Consider the following 18,015-nt stretch of genomic DNA (forward strand, 5'->3'; position numbering starts at 1 on the left):
ATCACCTTTGATTAATTTTCACAACCCTGAAAAAGTTGATTCAGACACGTTTTGATAATGTTCTTGTTTTTATGGAGGTGAGAATTTTCAAATATTTACTCTGACATTTTTGCTGATGTCTTCCATCCTTCTACTTTCTATCATACGACTAAGCACAGAATTGATTTGAAGTGTTCTGTGATAAATTAATATTCATGTTATGTAGAATTTTGGAAAACTCATGTTTTTCATTAGAAGCTTGGCAGTTTCCTAATACTTTAAAATTGCCCTGATAAAATTAGTGGTAATATTATTGAATGTGGTTCTAAAAAATATTGTGTAAGAAAATATATTAACATTTGAAAGATCTCTTGAGCCAAGTTTTTCCAGATAACCAATGCATGATGTTACAAAGTCATGCAGGGGTAAAAGATGTATCTAAAATTCAGTGTAGACTAACAGACCTTATGTAACAAGTACAGGAAGTTCACTGATATGGTTTAAATTCCACATTACAATTAACCTACATACAGTATCAAAGAATATCTGTAATATTGATGAAAAGACTAATAAAATACTCCTTTGTTTTCCAACTACATATCTGTGTGAGGCCAAATTTTCTTAATATACGTCCATTAAAACAATGTATTGCATCACAGTGAATGCAGAAGAAGATTAAAACAACCGACTGTCTTATATTAATCCCAATATTAAAGATATATGAAAAATTTACAACAATGACACTCTTATGAAACTTTGCTTTGTTTTGGAAAAATATAGTTATTTTTTCATAAAAAATTTGTATTTATACTAATATGTAACAAATTTATTTTTGTTTTTTAAAATTAATTAAATATTTTAATTTTTTTCTGTTTTAATTTTAACATGGTATAGATAAAATCCACATTAAAAAAAGGTCTTTGTTGCTCTCAATTATTTTTAAGAATATGAAAGAGTCCTGATACCACAATGTTTTTAGAACCTCCGGTTTGGACCAATTCTAGGGGTTCAAAATCAGAAGGAGCCCCATCCACCTAAGGACCTCTTTTTCTTTACAAAGAAAATGCTTAATTTAGAAAGAACCTATAGAATCCGAGCAAGACTTTCACAGCAGAGGGGAGGAACGCTACTGCTTCCCTCAACCAAAAGAAAAGATATGCAAGCAGGGAATTCAATTAATTATTCAGGGAATCTCTTCCTGGGTGGTTCTGTATTCCTGTCAAATCACTGTGGGGCACACAGGTCTCTCTGCCAGTGTCTTGCAAAGATTCCACACCCCACTCTACTCACACCATCTCCACTGCTGCCGTTGAAGACCCTTCTATGAACTCCTTTCCCCTTCCAGTTTATATTGCACAACTGAGCACAGAGGGCCCTACAAGGTTCTCTGAGAAATTAATACTTTTTCCTTCCATCGATTTTTAGTCATTTTAGGGCTGGATAGGATGTCTCAGGCATCTCCTTCATCCTTCCTCAGCTCTAACATAATGTTAGGCACCTCTAGGGACCCCAGACACATCTGCCAACTGACCGATCAGGACGAAGACTGAGGACAGGAACACTTTACTTGCTGAATGATCTCTTTACACCGTCGTTTCCTTTCTCTGCATGTTAGTTTTCTATCAGCACCCACAGAGGCAGGCTTCAGGGTCAGAAGGCTCTGCTTTCTTGTCCCAACACTACCGCTTACCGGCTTTGTCACTTTGGGGAAATTACTTACTCCTTCGAGCCTCAGTTTTGCACACGGGGCAGACATTGGTTTTTGCTTTTTTTATTTTTAGAGACAGAGTATTGATCTGTCACCCAGGCTGGAGTGCAGCGACGTGATCAATCAGAGCTCACTGCAGCCTGGCATTCCTGGGCTTGGACAATCCTCCTGCCTCAGCCTCCTGAGTAGGTGGGACTGCAGTCAGGTGCCACTATGCCCAGCTAATTTTAAAATTTTCTGTAGAGTCAGGGTCTCACTATGTTGCCCAGGCTACTCTCAAACTCCTGGTCTCAAGTCATCCTCCTGCCTCAGACTCCCAAAGCACTGGGGTTTCAGGCATGAGGCTCCGCGCCGGCAGACATTGTCTAGCATAGGAGGCATCCAACAGATGCTGGGTTTCTTGCCCAGTTTTCTGCCTCGCTTCTTTAGGATGCACAGAGATAATTATCAAGGACATGTCAGCCACAAATCATAACCCTTTCAAAAGCACCCATTAGCTAGGCAAAAAGTTAATTATACTTAATCCAGTTCCTTTTCCTCTTTACTTAGTGTATTTAGGATGGATTGTAAATCTCATATCAACTAAAACACATGTTCCATAAGTTTATACATCACTAAATCATGACAATCTCCCATCTGTTTATTTAGTTGTTAAGAAGTTAAATACAGTATATTTAACCCAATTATTTTCTCCGTATTTTCTCAACTTCTTTTTGTTTTCCCTCCTTGATTCTTTTTTTGAGACAGTTTCACTCTGTCGCCCTGGCTGGAGTGCAGTGGCATCATCATAGCTCACTGCAACCTCCAACTCCTGGGTTCAAGTGATCCTCTTGCCTCAGCCTTCTGAGTAGCTGAGACTACAGGCATGTGCCACCACGCCCGGCTAAATTTGTTTCTATTTTTTGCAGAGATGGGGTCGCACTCTTGCTCAGGCTGTTCTTGAACTCCCGAGCTCCAGTGATCCTCCTGCCTTGGCCTCCCGGAGTCCTTGATTCTTCATGATCATCTCTGTTGCCCTCCTCTCCTGCTTTCTTACCTGCCCTTTTGTGCCTCCCAGCCTGTTTTCTTCTCTTCCTTTCTCTTTCTTCCACACACATCATGGCACCTTCAGGATAGGTGGTTTCTCTGGCACAGCCTCCCGGGCTGGATAGGTGAGGAAATCAGAGTTACTTGGGATTTTCCAGTGGTCCCTGGTGTTCTTTTATGCTCCCTGTGAGCTCTTGACAGAGGCCACATCTCCAAGAGTTAATTGAAAGGTTCATGGAGGGGAGGATGTGGGTAACGTGAAACTGCACAATAGTCCCTCTTTTTCAGCTGGAAAGATTCCGCTTTAATTGAGAGATCTAAGCTGAATCAATGATGAGGATGAGGGTATCTCCAAGGGTGGGCCAAGGACAATCTGTATCAGAACGGCTTTGGGATCTTCAAAAGCAAATTCTCAGGCCCTGACCCAAGGATTCTGATTTGAGAATTGTAAATAGAGTTCTCTGATGATTCTTCTGCACGATTCTGGAACACCAGAGACAACTTGATCTTGGCACTTCCACCTTCTTGGAGAATATACCTGGCGTAAAAAGTGCTTTGCAAAGCCTCTGCATGTTGATTTTCTCATTTGAACCCCAGAGTAACTTTGTGAAATAGACAAGACAACTTTCCCCAGAAAGTTTCCTTAAATCTCAGTTTCCCTGAGCTGCTGGCCAAGGGAAAGCCAGGTATCAGCTGCGAGTCAGGCTGGGCCAACCTCAGCCACTCCTGAATGACCTCTACCTGGGGGCCAGGTTACCAACCAAACAAGACATTATTTAAATTGGAATTCATCTCTGACTTCCGAACATGAGACCTATGTTAGCGGGCACCCTACGATGGAGGGCTTAGAGCACATTTGGGCTTAAAGGTGCAAGGGGTCTCCCAGTGAGGAAGAGAAAAAATAAGGAAGACTGTGTTAGAGTTATCTGTGTTTAACACTGAGCCTTCCTGAGTTAAAGATTGGTGTATATTTTACAGAGAGAACAGTCAGTAAAGATCTAACCATTGCCTCTAAGTCCAAGCCAGACCCAAGCTCCTGCCTTCTGCAAAGGGTTGTTGATTTCTGAGCTGGCTGGTACCTGGAGTGAGGTCAGCGACATTGCAGTTACAATGAGGTCAAATGAGATAAATAAGAGTGTGACTTATAAACAAGTGTATCGAGTTTTTATTGGGGCTGCAGTGTCTGGGGAAGGGTCCCAGTTAGAAAGGACTCAGTAAAGCACATCAGGCTCAGGCTCCTTGTGGCTCCAATCAGTAACGGGAAGAGCCCTGGGCGCTGTCCCTCTTGGAACGAGAGAGCGGGCTTGGTCCAGTCCAGGATTCTGTTCCTTCCCTGCGGGGCCAAACACCTGGCTTGCTCTGTGTTAGTCAGAGTGGCATGTGGACGTGGGTTTCCAGCCAGTGGGGGCTCACGGGCTGTGGTTTAGACCTTTTCGTCGCATTAAATTAAAAAGGAAACGGCACTGTCCTTCCTACACGTAATCCTATCATGGCATTGTCTGTACAGCCTCCCGGCAAGAATCACGCCTCCTTAGCATGCTCCTAAAAAGAGTCATTGCTTATGCTCGACCACCACGTGAAGAATTCTTTACTTATTTGCATACAATGTCTTACTTTAGAAAAATAATGCTTTTTCAAATTCTCACAACATAAAAATGACTTAAAGTAAAAAGAGAGAAGGAACTAGAATATATATAAAACATTTTCCTCGTTCATCTAAGTAATTGGCAGCACTTTCAATTTGGGGTAAGACTGGGGAAAGCTGGAAGGGAAAATGCTCAGCTTTCCAGGACTCAGCACTGGAGGCTGATGGAACCCAGAGGCCGGTTGCCTCTAACCACAAACCCTTTTCCAGGGAGACCACAGATCTCCTGAACATGCAGTCAATTATGCTCATTTGCTCTATGTTCCAGGGTGTCCAAAGATGGCAAACTTACCTGTATGTTCTCTTCATCCTAGCTGTACCCCAAATGATGCTGCTGTTTATCAAATCTCAGCTAAAAACTGTTTTGGAATGATCTGCTGTTCTGCTTCTGTTGAGGTCAAGTGCTTGTCCGAGAACCCACAACTGTCTCCTAACCTGGAAGATGACAGGGACACAGGTTGGAAACATGAAACTGGGAAATATGAGGAGGAAAGTGCAAATCACGCTGATGAGAAGGACAGTCCCCCTAAGGAAGAAGGAAGCGTCGCCTTGGCCACTCCCACAGCAGCCGGCTCCTCCCCCGCCAAACTCAGCCATTTCCATTCACCCCAGTTATTGGCCAACAACGACATCCGTGCATCCAGTTCTGAAAGTCCTTGGGGTGTTGAAGGAACGAAGCAAGCTGGAGAGGCTCATGACCTGAGTAGCACAGAAGAAACTGCAGATGGGTTGCTTTTTCTTAATTCAAGTAATACTCCCCAAAGACAAGATGCATGCGGCCACAGGACAGCACATTCCCAAGTGTCAGGGGTCATGGATGGTGGCCAGAACAATGATGGCCCTAATGATGGAGTCTTAAGCTCTAGTCATCAAAATCCAAAAGTCCAGAAATACATCAGCTTCAGCCTCCCGCTGTCTGAGGCAACCGCACACGTTTACCCAGGTGACAGTGCCACCGTCAACAAACAACACAGCCAACAGGTCTCCAGCGAAGACTCTGACAGTGACTATGAACTTTGCCCAGAGATAACCCTAACCTACACCGAGGAGTTTTCAGATGATGACCTGGAGTATCTGGAATGTTCCGATGTAATGACAGATTATTCTAATGCAGTCTGGCAAAGGCACCTGCAGGGGACTGAGCATGTTTTTTTATTAGAAAGCGATGACGAAGAGATGGAATTCAGCGAGTGCTGCCTGGGTGGGTGTGAGCATTTCCTCAGTGGAATGGGTTGTGGGCCTCGGGTGTCGGGTGACACTGGGCCTATGGATGCCACCAGTGGCCTCTGTGGTTATCACTCACAACCCCAAGAAGTGGGGGTGAGGAGCGGCAGAGCCTCCACGCACGGCCCCTCAGGCCCACACACAGGGATGACTCTCACTCTGGGACCTCACCAGGGTGGGACGTCTGTGGTGACCGGACAGGGGAGATATAAACTCCCCACTGCTTCTGAGGCTGCTGAAAATGATTATCCAGGAATTCAAGGGGAAACCAGAGACAGCCACCAAGCAAGAGAGGAATTCGCCAGTGACAATCTGCTGAACATGGATAACGCAGCGACAGAGACACAGACGAAGCCCTTGGCTGGTGAGTTAGAGAAATCGGGGGTGAACCAATGTTCGGAGGCCACGGCTGAGAAAAGAGTAGAGGAAAAGGACGCATGGAGCAAGAGGGGCTCACAGAAACCTGCCAGCGGGAGGCGACTGGGAATTAAAGGAAAACCCAAGAAGCTGAACACCAGCCTGAAACAAAGGACAGCGGAAGGCACCCTGCATCTCCCCTATCCCAAAGAACCTGCTCAGCACCCACTCACCCAGAGAGATAACGGGGGCGTTTCTCATGGCAAAGCAGATGCTACGGAGGGGAATTCCCACGTCCATGCAGGAGGATGTGTTATTTCAACCCTTGCAGAGCAAGAAGCAAAAACCCTTCAAATTCCAACAGACTCAATCCCCAGAGAAGGGAACACACATTTCGAGGGAGAAGGGATGCAGGTTACTGATCTATTTGAAACAAGCCAAGTTCCAGACCTCAGTGATCATCCTCAGGTAAGACTCCCCTTTTAAAAAAAACTACAAGATAAAGGTATGTGTGCGTGTGTGTGTGTGTGTGTGTGTGTGTATGTGTGTTTGTGTGTGTGTGTGTGTCTTTCCCTTCACTTCATGTTCACAATCGCTGTCTTATAATGTAAACCAAAATAAGTCTCTCGATACCATCAGGGTACTTGTGCATGACAGCTGCCGCTGCTAGGAAGGAAATCTGGTTTTGAAAAAAGGCCCAGATAAACCCTAAGCCATCCTAATTATAGCAGAAGACTGATAGAAGTAAGAGACACTAATGGGACTCTGGACAGCTGGAAAAAGAAATCTGATATTTTGTCTACTGCATGTGTTTTACTGGGCAATGTCACTATTCAGAAAGTTTCTCAAGCAAATGCTTTGGGTGTAGTCTTTAAAGGAAAAAAAAACACTTTTTTTTTTTTTTTTTTTTTGGCCATTTGGGCTGAGGTACTTTCAAAATGGTAGGTTTGGGCTTTAATCAGAATTTGTAGTACAAATGAAAGATTTCGGTGTGTCTCAAAGGCTTGTAGAATTCACCTAGTGATGCTGGAGAAAGTAGGCAAAGTAGATTTTGCTATGATGGTGGGATTTTCTGATTGTATGTTTGTTTTATTTTGTTTTTCTTAGAAACCACAAAGTATAAAAGAGGCTAAGAAAATACAGCCAGGAAATAAATTTGTTTTCCCTTATTACTGATTTGGGCGTGTAAAGAAGTAGAATTAAATTCATGGGAATAATTAATGTACAAAGGATGTTGTGCTTGATACATGACTTATATTTTTTAATTTTAAAGGGTCCCAAATGGGCTTTAGACAGATGCTGTACCATGGCCAAGATTTGATTTTTATAAATAAATACCTAACAAAAGTTATTTATCAATTATTTTTACTATACTTTGTGTTCCCTTTTTCTCCAGCTTTGTGGTAGAAACTTAGTATTATTTTTATAGAAGACTAGATATACTCCAAAGAAAATAAAATATTCCCAAATGCAAAGTGATTTAACTGTCTCTGTGAAAATATAAAATATTGATACATTGATTTCTAAAGACCCAGTTATAAAATAGCCAATCTAAAAATTTCCAGATTCGAGGTAACTTTTGACTGAGCAAACAGCTCTGTTCTGCTGGCTAAACTAGCCAGATAAAAGCCACATGTATACCTTACTTTGAGCAGGAGAGCCAGCTTTATCCTATCGAGGGCTTAGCACATACCACTTGGCGGCTCACACACCCGTGGCCACAGATTCACGCCCAAGATAAGTTTATGGAATTGGTTTGGCCAAATGTTAACACAAAATAAAGTGACAATGTGAATTTTTTCATGTCAATAAATATGGCATTTCCTTTTCTATTCATAAAATGCTCTTCCTTGCTCAGCTAAGTGCTTTCTTACAGTCATTTATCCAATTAGAGCATGTTTCATTGGACAAGTTACTTTTATGGTTAAAGGTTGGGGGAGGCAATAAAGTGGCCCAAAAGGAGTAGGAGGAAGGGAAGGCTATTATTGACAATATCAGTTTTAGATCCCCCGCAATTTCTAGCTCCCCCAACTGCCACAAATTTCAAGGAGTTGAAGGAAGGAGCCCCCTTTGTCATCTGCAGCTTGTACCTTAAACTCAATTCTGAGCTCGAGAGCTCTGGCGACCAGCAGGCTCACTTGTTTCCTGGCAATGCAGCTCAGTAAAATGGGCCATCTCTGGGACCAAGGTCATGACCACAGACCCACCCCACCAGCTATCAGCTCAAGCTCCCACCTGTGCTTTGTGGTGTGAACACTGCTGTTCAGAAAGCAAACAGAAGAGCTTGCATTTTCTACAAGTGGTGGGACCTTTTCTCACCTTGCTGTGGTCATTAGCAGAACAGAACTGACCTCTCACTCAAGGGACAACCAAGAACTTGGATGGAAACTACACATTTAGGAGCAGTTCTGTGCAGCCTGAAGTTAGAAATAGGATCTCTGTATCTGTGCCATTTATTTTCCTTTGACTACAGCAGGATAATTTTACCACAGGGACTGGCATATTGGAGAATGCAGATTCTTTTACCCATGCAAAAAGTTTCTATTTAATCGTAGGAGAGGTATTTCTTACATACATACAAAATAGAGTCAAATTTACAGAAAACATCTATCAATTGCAAATGTGACACAGAGCCTTGGGAGTCAGTGGGAACGAAATGAAACTTATTATAATATTGTTAAAAAAAAAGATTGGTGAATCTTTTCATAGCTAAGTCAAAATACATTTTAAATATTTATTCTCAGACATTGGAGGCTGTGGGAACCTAAAAGTTTGAAATGGCTTGAAAATCCTGGGTTGGGGGTTAATATTAATAAATTTGCCCACTCTTGAATCTTGCCTGATTCACTTACCTTTAGGTGTCTTTTTGTAGAAAGTGACCAGCAACTTATCTCTTAGTATTTTATCTTCATCTGCATATTGCTTTTAGCAGCCTGAGAAAAATTCCATGTCTCTAATTTTCTCCTTTAAGAACAAGACTATGTTGCTGACTGTCTCCTGCCTGAACATAGATGTCCAGGTGTATTCACTCCCTGTCTTTCCTCCTGTCTTTTACAGTGCAAGCCCATCTTGTTATGACTTGTCTTGCAATAGTACTTACCCAGGCCAGGATTGGAAAGCCCCCAGTTTCTCTACATTTATGGAAGATTCTAAAGTTAATCCCAGTTTGGGAGTGGAAAACAGAGAGGGTACCCCAGGCTAACTTGAATCATCTTCAAGGGTCACACCGCCAACTCTTCGCCTTGGTTTTGAGCTCACTTTTCCGATCCAACTCAGAGGCGAGGCCTGACAACCTGCCCATCTTAAGTTTCCCTGCAGCCACACCGGGGTAAGATCATCCTCACTCTTAAGTCAGAAGTGCTGTGTCTGTCCTCCTGCACGGCTGCCCAGCTTCACCCCAGAGAGGTTTGCATTTCTGTCTGGGGTCATGGAATCGTAAATGTACAGTATGACAATGTATTCTTAGGTTCTGGTAGTTAAGAATCTTCCTGAGCAGGAATCAGCAGTAAGCATGGAAGGTGAGCTCCGTGATGGAAGAGGATTTGTTCATTGTATTTTGTCCACTGATATATCCCAAGTCCCTGCAATAGAGCCTGTCACATAATAGGCATTCAATCATTGACTGAATACGTAGCCATATAATAATAGATTAAATGCCAAGTATAGTTAGGTAGGATTCTAATGATCATTGTTCTCAACCACTCTATGGCCTTTGTCATCCTGAGCACGTTCTTTGGTTACCTGCACGATGACCAAGATGCTGCTATCAAGTGTCCACTAATAGGGCGCAATTCCCCTTGCTCTTTTGGCCGTGGGAATGAATTGGTTTCTTCTACCATCCACACCCTACACTCAGGGTCCTTTGTGAATGCTGGCGATTCACATAGGACTTTGGCTTTATTGGTGCTTTTTTTATTGCTCACAAATTGCTAATTAGATCCAGGAGGATCTTACCACATTCTTCTGGCACTTAAGACCTTCCACCATTTAGCCTCTATCTCTGGGAGGCAAAGCAGGAGTACATGTCGGTTTCCTCTCCTGGAAAAGGAAGCGTTTCTCAGACACGTGGTGGATGGTCCAGCTTCTTGTCTGGAACACCTTTGTCCACCTTGTTGCTAGCTCAGCCTACCTGCTGCTTCAAGCCCCAGATCCTGCAAGATACTGTCCTCGTCCCTAACTATGATGTCTCCCCTCAGAGAAACCCATAACACTCCCCTCCTCATTCTGTGCATAACGTAGTGAGCTCCAAACCTGCTCTACCACTTCCTAACTCTGGGACCCTGGGAGAAATTACATAAGCTTTCCCAGCCCCAGGTTCCTCATCTATAAAGCAGAAATAATAATACTCCCCTCAAGGAAGTTTTAAGGATTAAAATCTTTCATGGAAAAGGCTCAGCATGGTGCCTGTTATGCAGTTTACATTTAGTATCAGTTTTGTTACCATTTTTATTTTATTATTTACCTTCTTGATACATATGTCTTTTCTCCCCATATTAAAGACTTTTGTGAGGGCTGGCTGAAAATGGTTTTATTCCTTTTTTTAATTGGAATTTTTGTTAAGATAATTATACATTCACATGCAGTTGTAAGAAATAATACAGAGAAATGGCCATACACGTTTTTCCCAGGTTCCCCCAATGGTAACAGTTTGTAAAACTGTAGCATAATATCATAACCAGGATATAGACAAGAGTATAATCTACTGATCTTATTCAGATCTCCCCAGTCTTACTTGTACTTGTGTGTATGAAGATCTATAGAAATCTATTACCTTAATAGGTTACTGTATCCACCACCAGAGTCAAAACATTAAACATCTCCAGTATCATAAAGATCCCTGGTGTTGCCTTTAATAACTACACATACCTCCCTCCCACCCTCCCCTTTCTCTGCCCCCTGGCAAGCATGAATCTCTCCTCCAATTCTAAAATTTTGTTATTTCAAAAAATTTATATAAATGAACTCATACAGTATGTGACCTTTTGGGATTTTTTTCATTGATCATAATTCCTGGAAACTTATCCCACTTGTGTATATCAAAAGTTCATTCCTTCTTATTGCTGAGTAGTATTCCATGGTATATGTCTACCACAGTTTGTTTAATCTTTCACTGGCTGAAGGACATTTGGACTGATTCTAGTTTTTTGCTCTTATAAATAAAACATTTATGTACAGGTTTTTGTGTGAACATAAGTCTTCATTTCTCTGGGACCAAGGCCCAGGAGTGAAATTTCTGGGTCATATGACAGTTGCATATTTAGTTTATAAAGAAAGAAACTGCCCAGCTGTTTTTCAGAGGGGCTGTACCAATTTACACTCTCATCAACAATGTATGAGTGGTCCAGTTTCTCCGCATCCTTGCCAGCATTTGGTATTGTCACTGTTTTTATTGTAGCCATTCTGTGTGTGTAATGATATGTCATTGTGGTTTTTAATGGAGCATTTTTTCATGTGGTTATTTGCCAACTATGTATTTTCTTTGATTAAATGTCTATTAAGTCTATTTTCTAACTGGATTTTTATTTTGTGGTTGAGTTTTGAGAGTTCCATACACATTCTGGATCCTACTCCTTTGTTGGTTTGCAAGTATGTTCTCCTAGTCTGTAGTTCATCTTTTCATCTTCCTTACATGGGCATTCACAGAGCAAACATTTTTAATTTTGTTGAGGTCCAAGTACCTGTTTTTCCTTTTTATGGCTCCTGCTTTGGGGCCAAGTCTAAGAATTCTTTGCTTTGCTCTAGATCCTGAAGATTTTCTCCTATGTTTTTTTCTGTAAGTTTTATAGCTTTATGTTTTACATTGAAATCTATGATCCATTCTGAGTTGCTTTTTGTAGAAGGTATGAGATTTATGTTGAGGTTATTTTTTTTTGCCTATGGATGTTCAATTTTTCCAGCACCCTTTATTGATAAGGTGTGGCTTTACATCTCTCTCTCTCTCTCTCTCTCTATTTTTTTTTTTTGAGAAGCCCTTAGTATATTGCCAGGCACCCAGTAAGTGCTCAATAAAGATGTCAGAGCCTCATCTACTCTTTGAGGTCAGAGAAAAGCTATGGCCACTTTTCTGCCAGGAATTTTACTAGTGGCCAGGACAACATCAATGTCACAGCTAAGAACTGGGAGTATAGCTAGAAAAGAGGTGCCCAATGAGCCTGTGGACAGAACGGCCCAGTTGAACTAAAGGTCAAAGAAACCAAGGGTGTTTTGGTTTCTAAGAGGCAGTTAGTTAATCAATATGACTATTTTGTGCTATTTGGAAAGAAGGGGCAATTCTAGATGTGCCATTGTGCCTAGATTTGCCCATGATCTGAGGATTGACTGATTTAGAAAGCCAAAAGGTGAGAGAGACATAGAAACAGAGACCTTGACATCCAAGTCCCACAGTTCCTACTAAATGATGTATTCACATCTTGAGGTTGAACATGCCTTGAAGGTGACCGACTGCCACCGTAGCCTACTAATTCCCAGTTGTGTTTAAGTAACACTGCAGAAGATTTACCTCCTCTATGCTAAGCAGATTTGAGCTGATATGGCATGACCTGCATATTAATCTAGGTTCAGCTAGGCAGGTGGTGCAAAAACAGGGTATACAGGAGCTTGGACATCTGCATAGCCATCCAGTGACAGGCAGGACACATAGCAGGACTCTAGCCAATTTTTTTCAGGGCATGAGAAAATATAAGCAGCCAATCTAAACCTTTTTTGCAATACAGTTTTCATATCTGGGACAGAACAACCTGAGATCTGGAGTTCATTTGCATAATAAATGTCTCCCCGCAAAATAACAACTGTCAAAATAATGACTCAAGAGACCTGATAAGCCAGATCTCTGCTGACGACAGGAGGGGGCAGAGGTTTATAACTGTTCATCTCTCAGCACGTGGCCGTCATGCCTCTTGTCAACACACCACTCCTTGGCTGGCCCAGGGAGGAATACAAACATTTGCTTTGTTTTAAATCACAAAGCCTGCTGTGCCACTTCTGCCATCAACTGTCCTGGACCTGCAGTTTATTGTCCCCTGCTTGCTGCAGTAATTGTACTCAGTCAGTGTGAAATAATCAGTGAAAAGTTATTAGGATCTGCAGCCTTGGGACGCACCTTGGAGTCTGTGGACCAGCTTGTTAGAAGTGCAGACTCTCATGGCCCGTTCCAGACCTACTGAATCAAAATCTGCATTTTTAACCAGATTCCTAAGAAAGCTTTAAAACATGTGGCTGCCTGAGTTCTGCCCCCAGAAATTCTGACGGCATTCGGTCTGCAGTGTGGGCACTGGCAGTTTTAAAAGCTCCCAGGCAATTCTCTACACCTCCAAGGTTGAGAGCCCTATAGCTGCACTTCAGAACCATGTGTGGTGCCGAATAGAGTCTTCCCTCAGAGTCCAAGTGAGATTGGTCCCAGGACCCTCCTCTGGTACCAAAATCTGAGGATGCCCAAGTCCCTTATAGAAAATGGGATAATATCTGCATGTAACTCATTCTTTAGATCATCTCTAGGTTACTTATAATACCTAACACAGGGTAAATGCTGTGTAGATAGTGGTTGCACCATGTTGTTTAGGGAATAACAAGAAAAAAAAGGTCTACACATGTTCAGTACAGATGTAATTTTTTTCCCAAATATTTTGGATCTTCGGTTGGTTGAATTCATGGAACCCACAGATACGGTGCACTGAGACTATACAGATGTCCAAGCCCCACCCTGGAGATTCTGATTTCAGTAGATCTAGGGTAGGTCTCAGGCTTGTGCACATTTACCGAAGCTCCACCTGACCCCAGGTAGCTCTGAGCTCAGCCCTGGGTGGGAGTCCTAGAGCCCACACGGAGGTGAATACAGGGGTCGTTCTGGGGGGCTCCAAGTTCCTCCCCCCTCACCCTTACTGAGCAGGGCTGCAGAGAGCTAAAGGTTGTATACAGCGTGAAGGGCTTTCTCAGGAATTTTGGAGCCCTCGCCCCAGATATCACGCAATCTTAGCCCAGGAACAAAGCACCAGACCATTCCGTACCACTCTGCAAACAGGCAATAGGTGTTCTGCACACGAGATGTTTCTGCCCTCGTGCACTCGCAGCCTGCCCTCAGACACAGGCCTGGAGTGTGCTGCTTAGGAGAGAGGTCTGCTGGGGGCAGGCTCCATTTTAAATTCTGTTAATGTTAAAATACGATTTGCAAGGGCCCCTGCTGCCAATGCAAAAGCTGAGTCAAAGGCTTTTTCCTTTTCTGCTCAATTTTCTATAATTTACTCCAACTATCCAGGCTGCCTTTGCCGAGGACAAATTGCATATGGACCAATATGCCATCTGTTGTACTGACTTCATTTCCCTGTAGACCAATCTCATGGAGCTAACTCATAACAGAAATATGTTACGGCAAACAGACGGCACCTGGATCCCTGACGCCTCCTGTTCAGGTGGTCCTAGTCTGCTCTGAGTCCTCAGGGCAGTGTCTCAAGAGGAGGCCTGGAGTATTTGCATTGGGATCACCTGATGAGGTGCATGTTTAAATAATGCAGGTCTCTAAGTTTTACCCCAGACTTGTTGAACCTGCGTTTTATTTTTTTAGACAGGGTTTTGCTCTGTGTCCTGGGCTAGAGTGCAGTGGTGTCATCATAGCCTACTGCAACCTCACACTCCTGGGCTCAAGCGACCCTCCTGCCTCAGCCTCCCAAGGAGCTGGGACTGCAGACACACTCCACCACACCCAGCCAATTTTTCTATTATTTGTAGAGATGGGGCTGGCTCTTGCTCGGGCTGATCTCTAGCTCCTAGGCTCAAGCAATCCTCCCACCTCGGCCTCCCAAAGTGCTAGGATGACAAGCGTGAGCCACTCCGCCTGGCCTGAACCTGCATTTTTAATAAGCTCTCTGAGTGATTCTCGTGAGCATGAAAGTTTGGAAACCATAGGCTTAATTCCAGACCTAGAGTGAATACTACAAGTTGAGGCATTTGTGTAAAGAATCACAGGAGTTCAGAAACAACAGGAAGTTTAAGGTTCCTCAAGTATAACCCCTTTGCCCTAAGGGGAGAAAAGAACTTACGGTTTGAACTGTCTTCTGCTTTCTAGTTGGCTGCCAGAAATGTAGCTCGTTCCTCACCTGCTCTGGTAACTGAAATAAACATGGATTCTGATTTATTGTAACTGATCCAAAACAGGTGTGCCATTTACAGCTGCATTTTATTTTGAGGATTAGTGCAGTGACGGGAATTTGGATGGGAGCAGGGGAGGCTGGTGAGATGAGGGTCACTGGGCGGTAGGGTGGGTTTTAGAACCTGGGACAAATTCTCACCACTGCCTCGGTTGAAGCGGAGTGCCAGAGACATGCTTCGCCGGTCTCCTTTTGCTATGACTGAAGATGAACTTGCATCTCTGAAAGGAGACGGAAAAAACATTGAACTAACCAACCATATATCCAAATGACAAAGCTACGGTAATCAAACCAGTGTGGGAGTAGCCCAAATAGACAAACCAAACCAAACAAAGAGTACAGAATCCACTATTAGAATTTGGTTTACGATAGAAATAGCTTCCAGTTAACAGGGAAGAAACAAAATCTTCAAAGCTGACACAATTAGCCACCATATGGAAAAAATATCAGTGCCTTACAATGGACCCCAAATAAAATCTGATGGTTCTCTGAGTTAAACATAAAAAAAAACCCTTAATAAATGACTGGAAAAAAATGTTAGAAACTTTTTATGACCTTAAGAGATAGAATATTTTGGGGGGACAAAAAACAAATAAAAAACCAGTATTTTTAACTATATTAAAATCTTTCTATATGACAAAAATACCACAAATAAATTAGAAAAGTGACACATTTTATGTGTAGAACATATGTAATAGACAAAGATTAATGTCCAAAGTAGATAAAAAAACAAATAGATAAGAAAAATACCCCTAATTGAATTTTTTTAGAAAGGTAAAGAAAAATACAAATCGTCAATAAATATATGAGTAATTAGGAAAATATAAATTTTAAAAACATAACATCTTTCACTCATCAGATAGACAAAAAAAAATCAAAAGGAAGATAATATCAAGTTGAGATTATGGGGAAATGGGAACATTGCCAGCAAGGATGTGATTTGGCAAAATCCTTTAAAACTTTAAAAAGGGCCTTAGCTGTGATGCGGCAGTTTCACTTCTCAATGTCTCCTCTTGAGAAAACCTTGCACAAGGGTCCAGGGAGACGCGTAACATAACGTGGTTTGCAGAATTGTTTGTCTAAGGAAATATTTATGGGTAAATGGCTAAATAAAAGGTGGCCCGTTCAAATGACAGACACCTCAAAACACATAACATTTTAATTAATTAAATTAATTAGTTAATATATTAATTAAAATTAAATAAAATCAAAAACTCATTTCCTCCATCACACTAGGCGCATTTCAAGTGCTCACTAACTGCATGGCTAGAGGCTCCCGGGTTGGACAGTCCCGCTCTAGTTATTTCTGCTGTCGTTGTGATTTTGAAAAAGCATATTGCCCCAGACCTGAATGTTGATTTTCCTTTCTCTTTTACAGCTTATCCCAGTGACAAACCTATAATTCTTTCTCTTTTTTTGAATGGACTTTATTTTTTAGAGCAGTTGTAGGTTCAGTGCAGAATTGAGCAGAAGCTACAGAGATTTCCCATGTACCTTCTACCCCCCCCCACCCCGCCGCCCATGCACAGCCTCCCCCACTATCTCCGCCCCCCCAGAGTGGTACGTTTGTTACAGTCAGTGACGCTGCACTGACGCATAGTTATCACCCAAGGCCATGGTTTACATTAGGGTTCACTGGTGGTGTTGCACAGTCTGTGGGTTTGGACAATGTCTGATGACATGTGTCCACCACTAAAGTATGCAATGCTATTAATATTCTAAAGGAAAGCTTCCTGTATGTCATATGTTTCTAGCCATAGTCCACTGGTTTGGAACAAGTAACAAACAGCAGCACTGGTCACCCAAGAGCCCCTCTGGCCTCTTGGCCCTCAACCCTTGCAGACCTTATTTCTAGTGACCAGCCCTAGCTGAGGCAGACCCCCACTGCCAGGGCTTTCATGTCCCAGTTGGCACCCTGGGGGCCCTGCTGCTTGCTGGACTGTCTCCACTGTGTCTCTGATGTCACTTTAAAAACAACATGCCACCCCGCCCCCAGGCCATCTATCGGGTTACTGTCAAGCTACAGGACAAAACAGGACACATTCCAGCCATCTTTGAGGGCACAGGTTATTGGGCTTGGGATACTCCATGTGGAACAGAAAGTGGGGAGGTGGTGGAGGTAGCTTTTTGTCACGAGTTTCCATCATGTGCAACCTAAAGGCTCATGTCTGAGGGTGATGTAACAGTAGCATCCTCTCCCCAGAGGCAGGGATGCTACGGCCCAGCCCTCAAGGATTCTGCAATCATAATGGACAGTCCTTCTGTGGAACTTGTCAAAGTGCAGCTTCTGCCCCAGCAAGTCTGGGTAGAGGCCTGAGATCCTGCATTTCTAACAAACTCCCAGGGATTTCCAGTGACCACACAAGGGCTCAGGACGTTCCTGAGAAAGTATTCAACAGGCCTCACCCTTCCTTCCCACCTTCCTCCACAGCACTCAATTGCCCGATGGCTAACAGCAGCTGACACGCATCACGTATAAGTATGGGCCGGGGATCCGGTTAGCTCATTGCAGTATCTCAACAACCTGCAAGATAAATCCTGCTGTTATCCAGGCTCTACGTCAGGAAGTGCCGGAGCCTCATTTGAACACAGTCTGCCTGACTCCAGGCTCTCGGCGCCAGCCATGACGCTAAATAGCTTCCCTAATTCCCTTTTGGGTCTGAGCTCCCCAACTCTCTTCAAAACTGAAACAAACTCGCCAGTAACTGTGGTTGCCTCTGGTGAAGGGGACTGAGTAGCTGGATGGCAGGGTGGGAGGGACACTTATTTGTCACTATATACCCTTTCACTGCATACCTTGTGAATTGTGTACTCTGTGTGTGAGAGAGAGACCTAATCAAATAAATTAACAAATAGTTTTTTAAAATAGTTCAAAAAAAATAAGCCCATAGCCTTCTTAGTTAGAACCATATACCAACAGCTGAGCCTGTTCCGGG

The 18,015-nt window shown here is 42.9% G+C and overlaps 1 protein-coding gene across 1 annotated transcript in view; it reads left to right on the forward strand.

The window, feature by feature from the left end:
* ALPK2 (alpha kinase 2) overlaps positions 1 to 18,015 on the forward strand; it is an 89,490-nt gene that overhangs the window by 21,244 nt on the left and 50,231 nt on the right. The window contains exon 3 of the mRNA XM_069467964.1: positions 4,673 to 6,407. Within this exon, the coding sequence (XP_069324065.1) occupies positions 4,673 to 6,407 (1,735 nt within the window). The remainder of the gene's footprint in view (positions 1 to 4,672; positions 6,408 to 18,015) is intronic.

The sequence above is a fragment of the Eulemur rufifrons genome, chromosome 5 (assembly GCF_041146395.1).
Source record: "Eulemur rufifrons isolate Redbay chromosome 5, OSU_ERuf_1, whole genome shotgun sequence".
Classification (NCBI taxonomy): domain Eukaryota; kingdom Metazoa; phylum Chordata; class Mammalia; order Primates; family Lemuridae; genus Eulemur; species Eulemur rufifrons.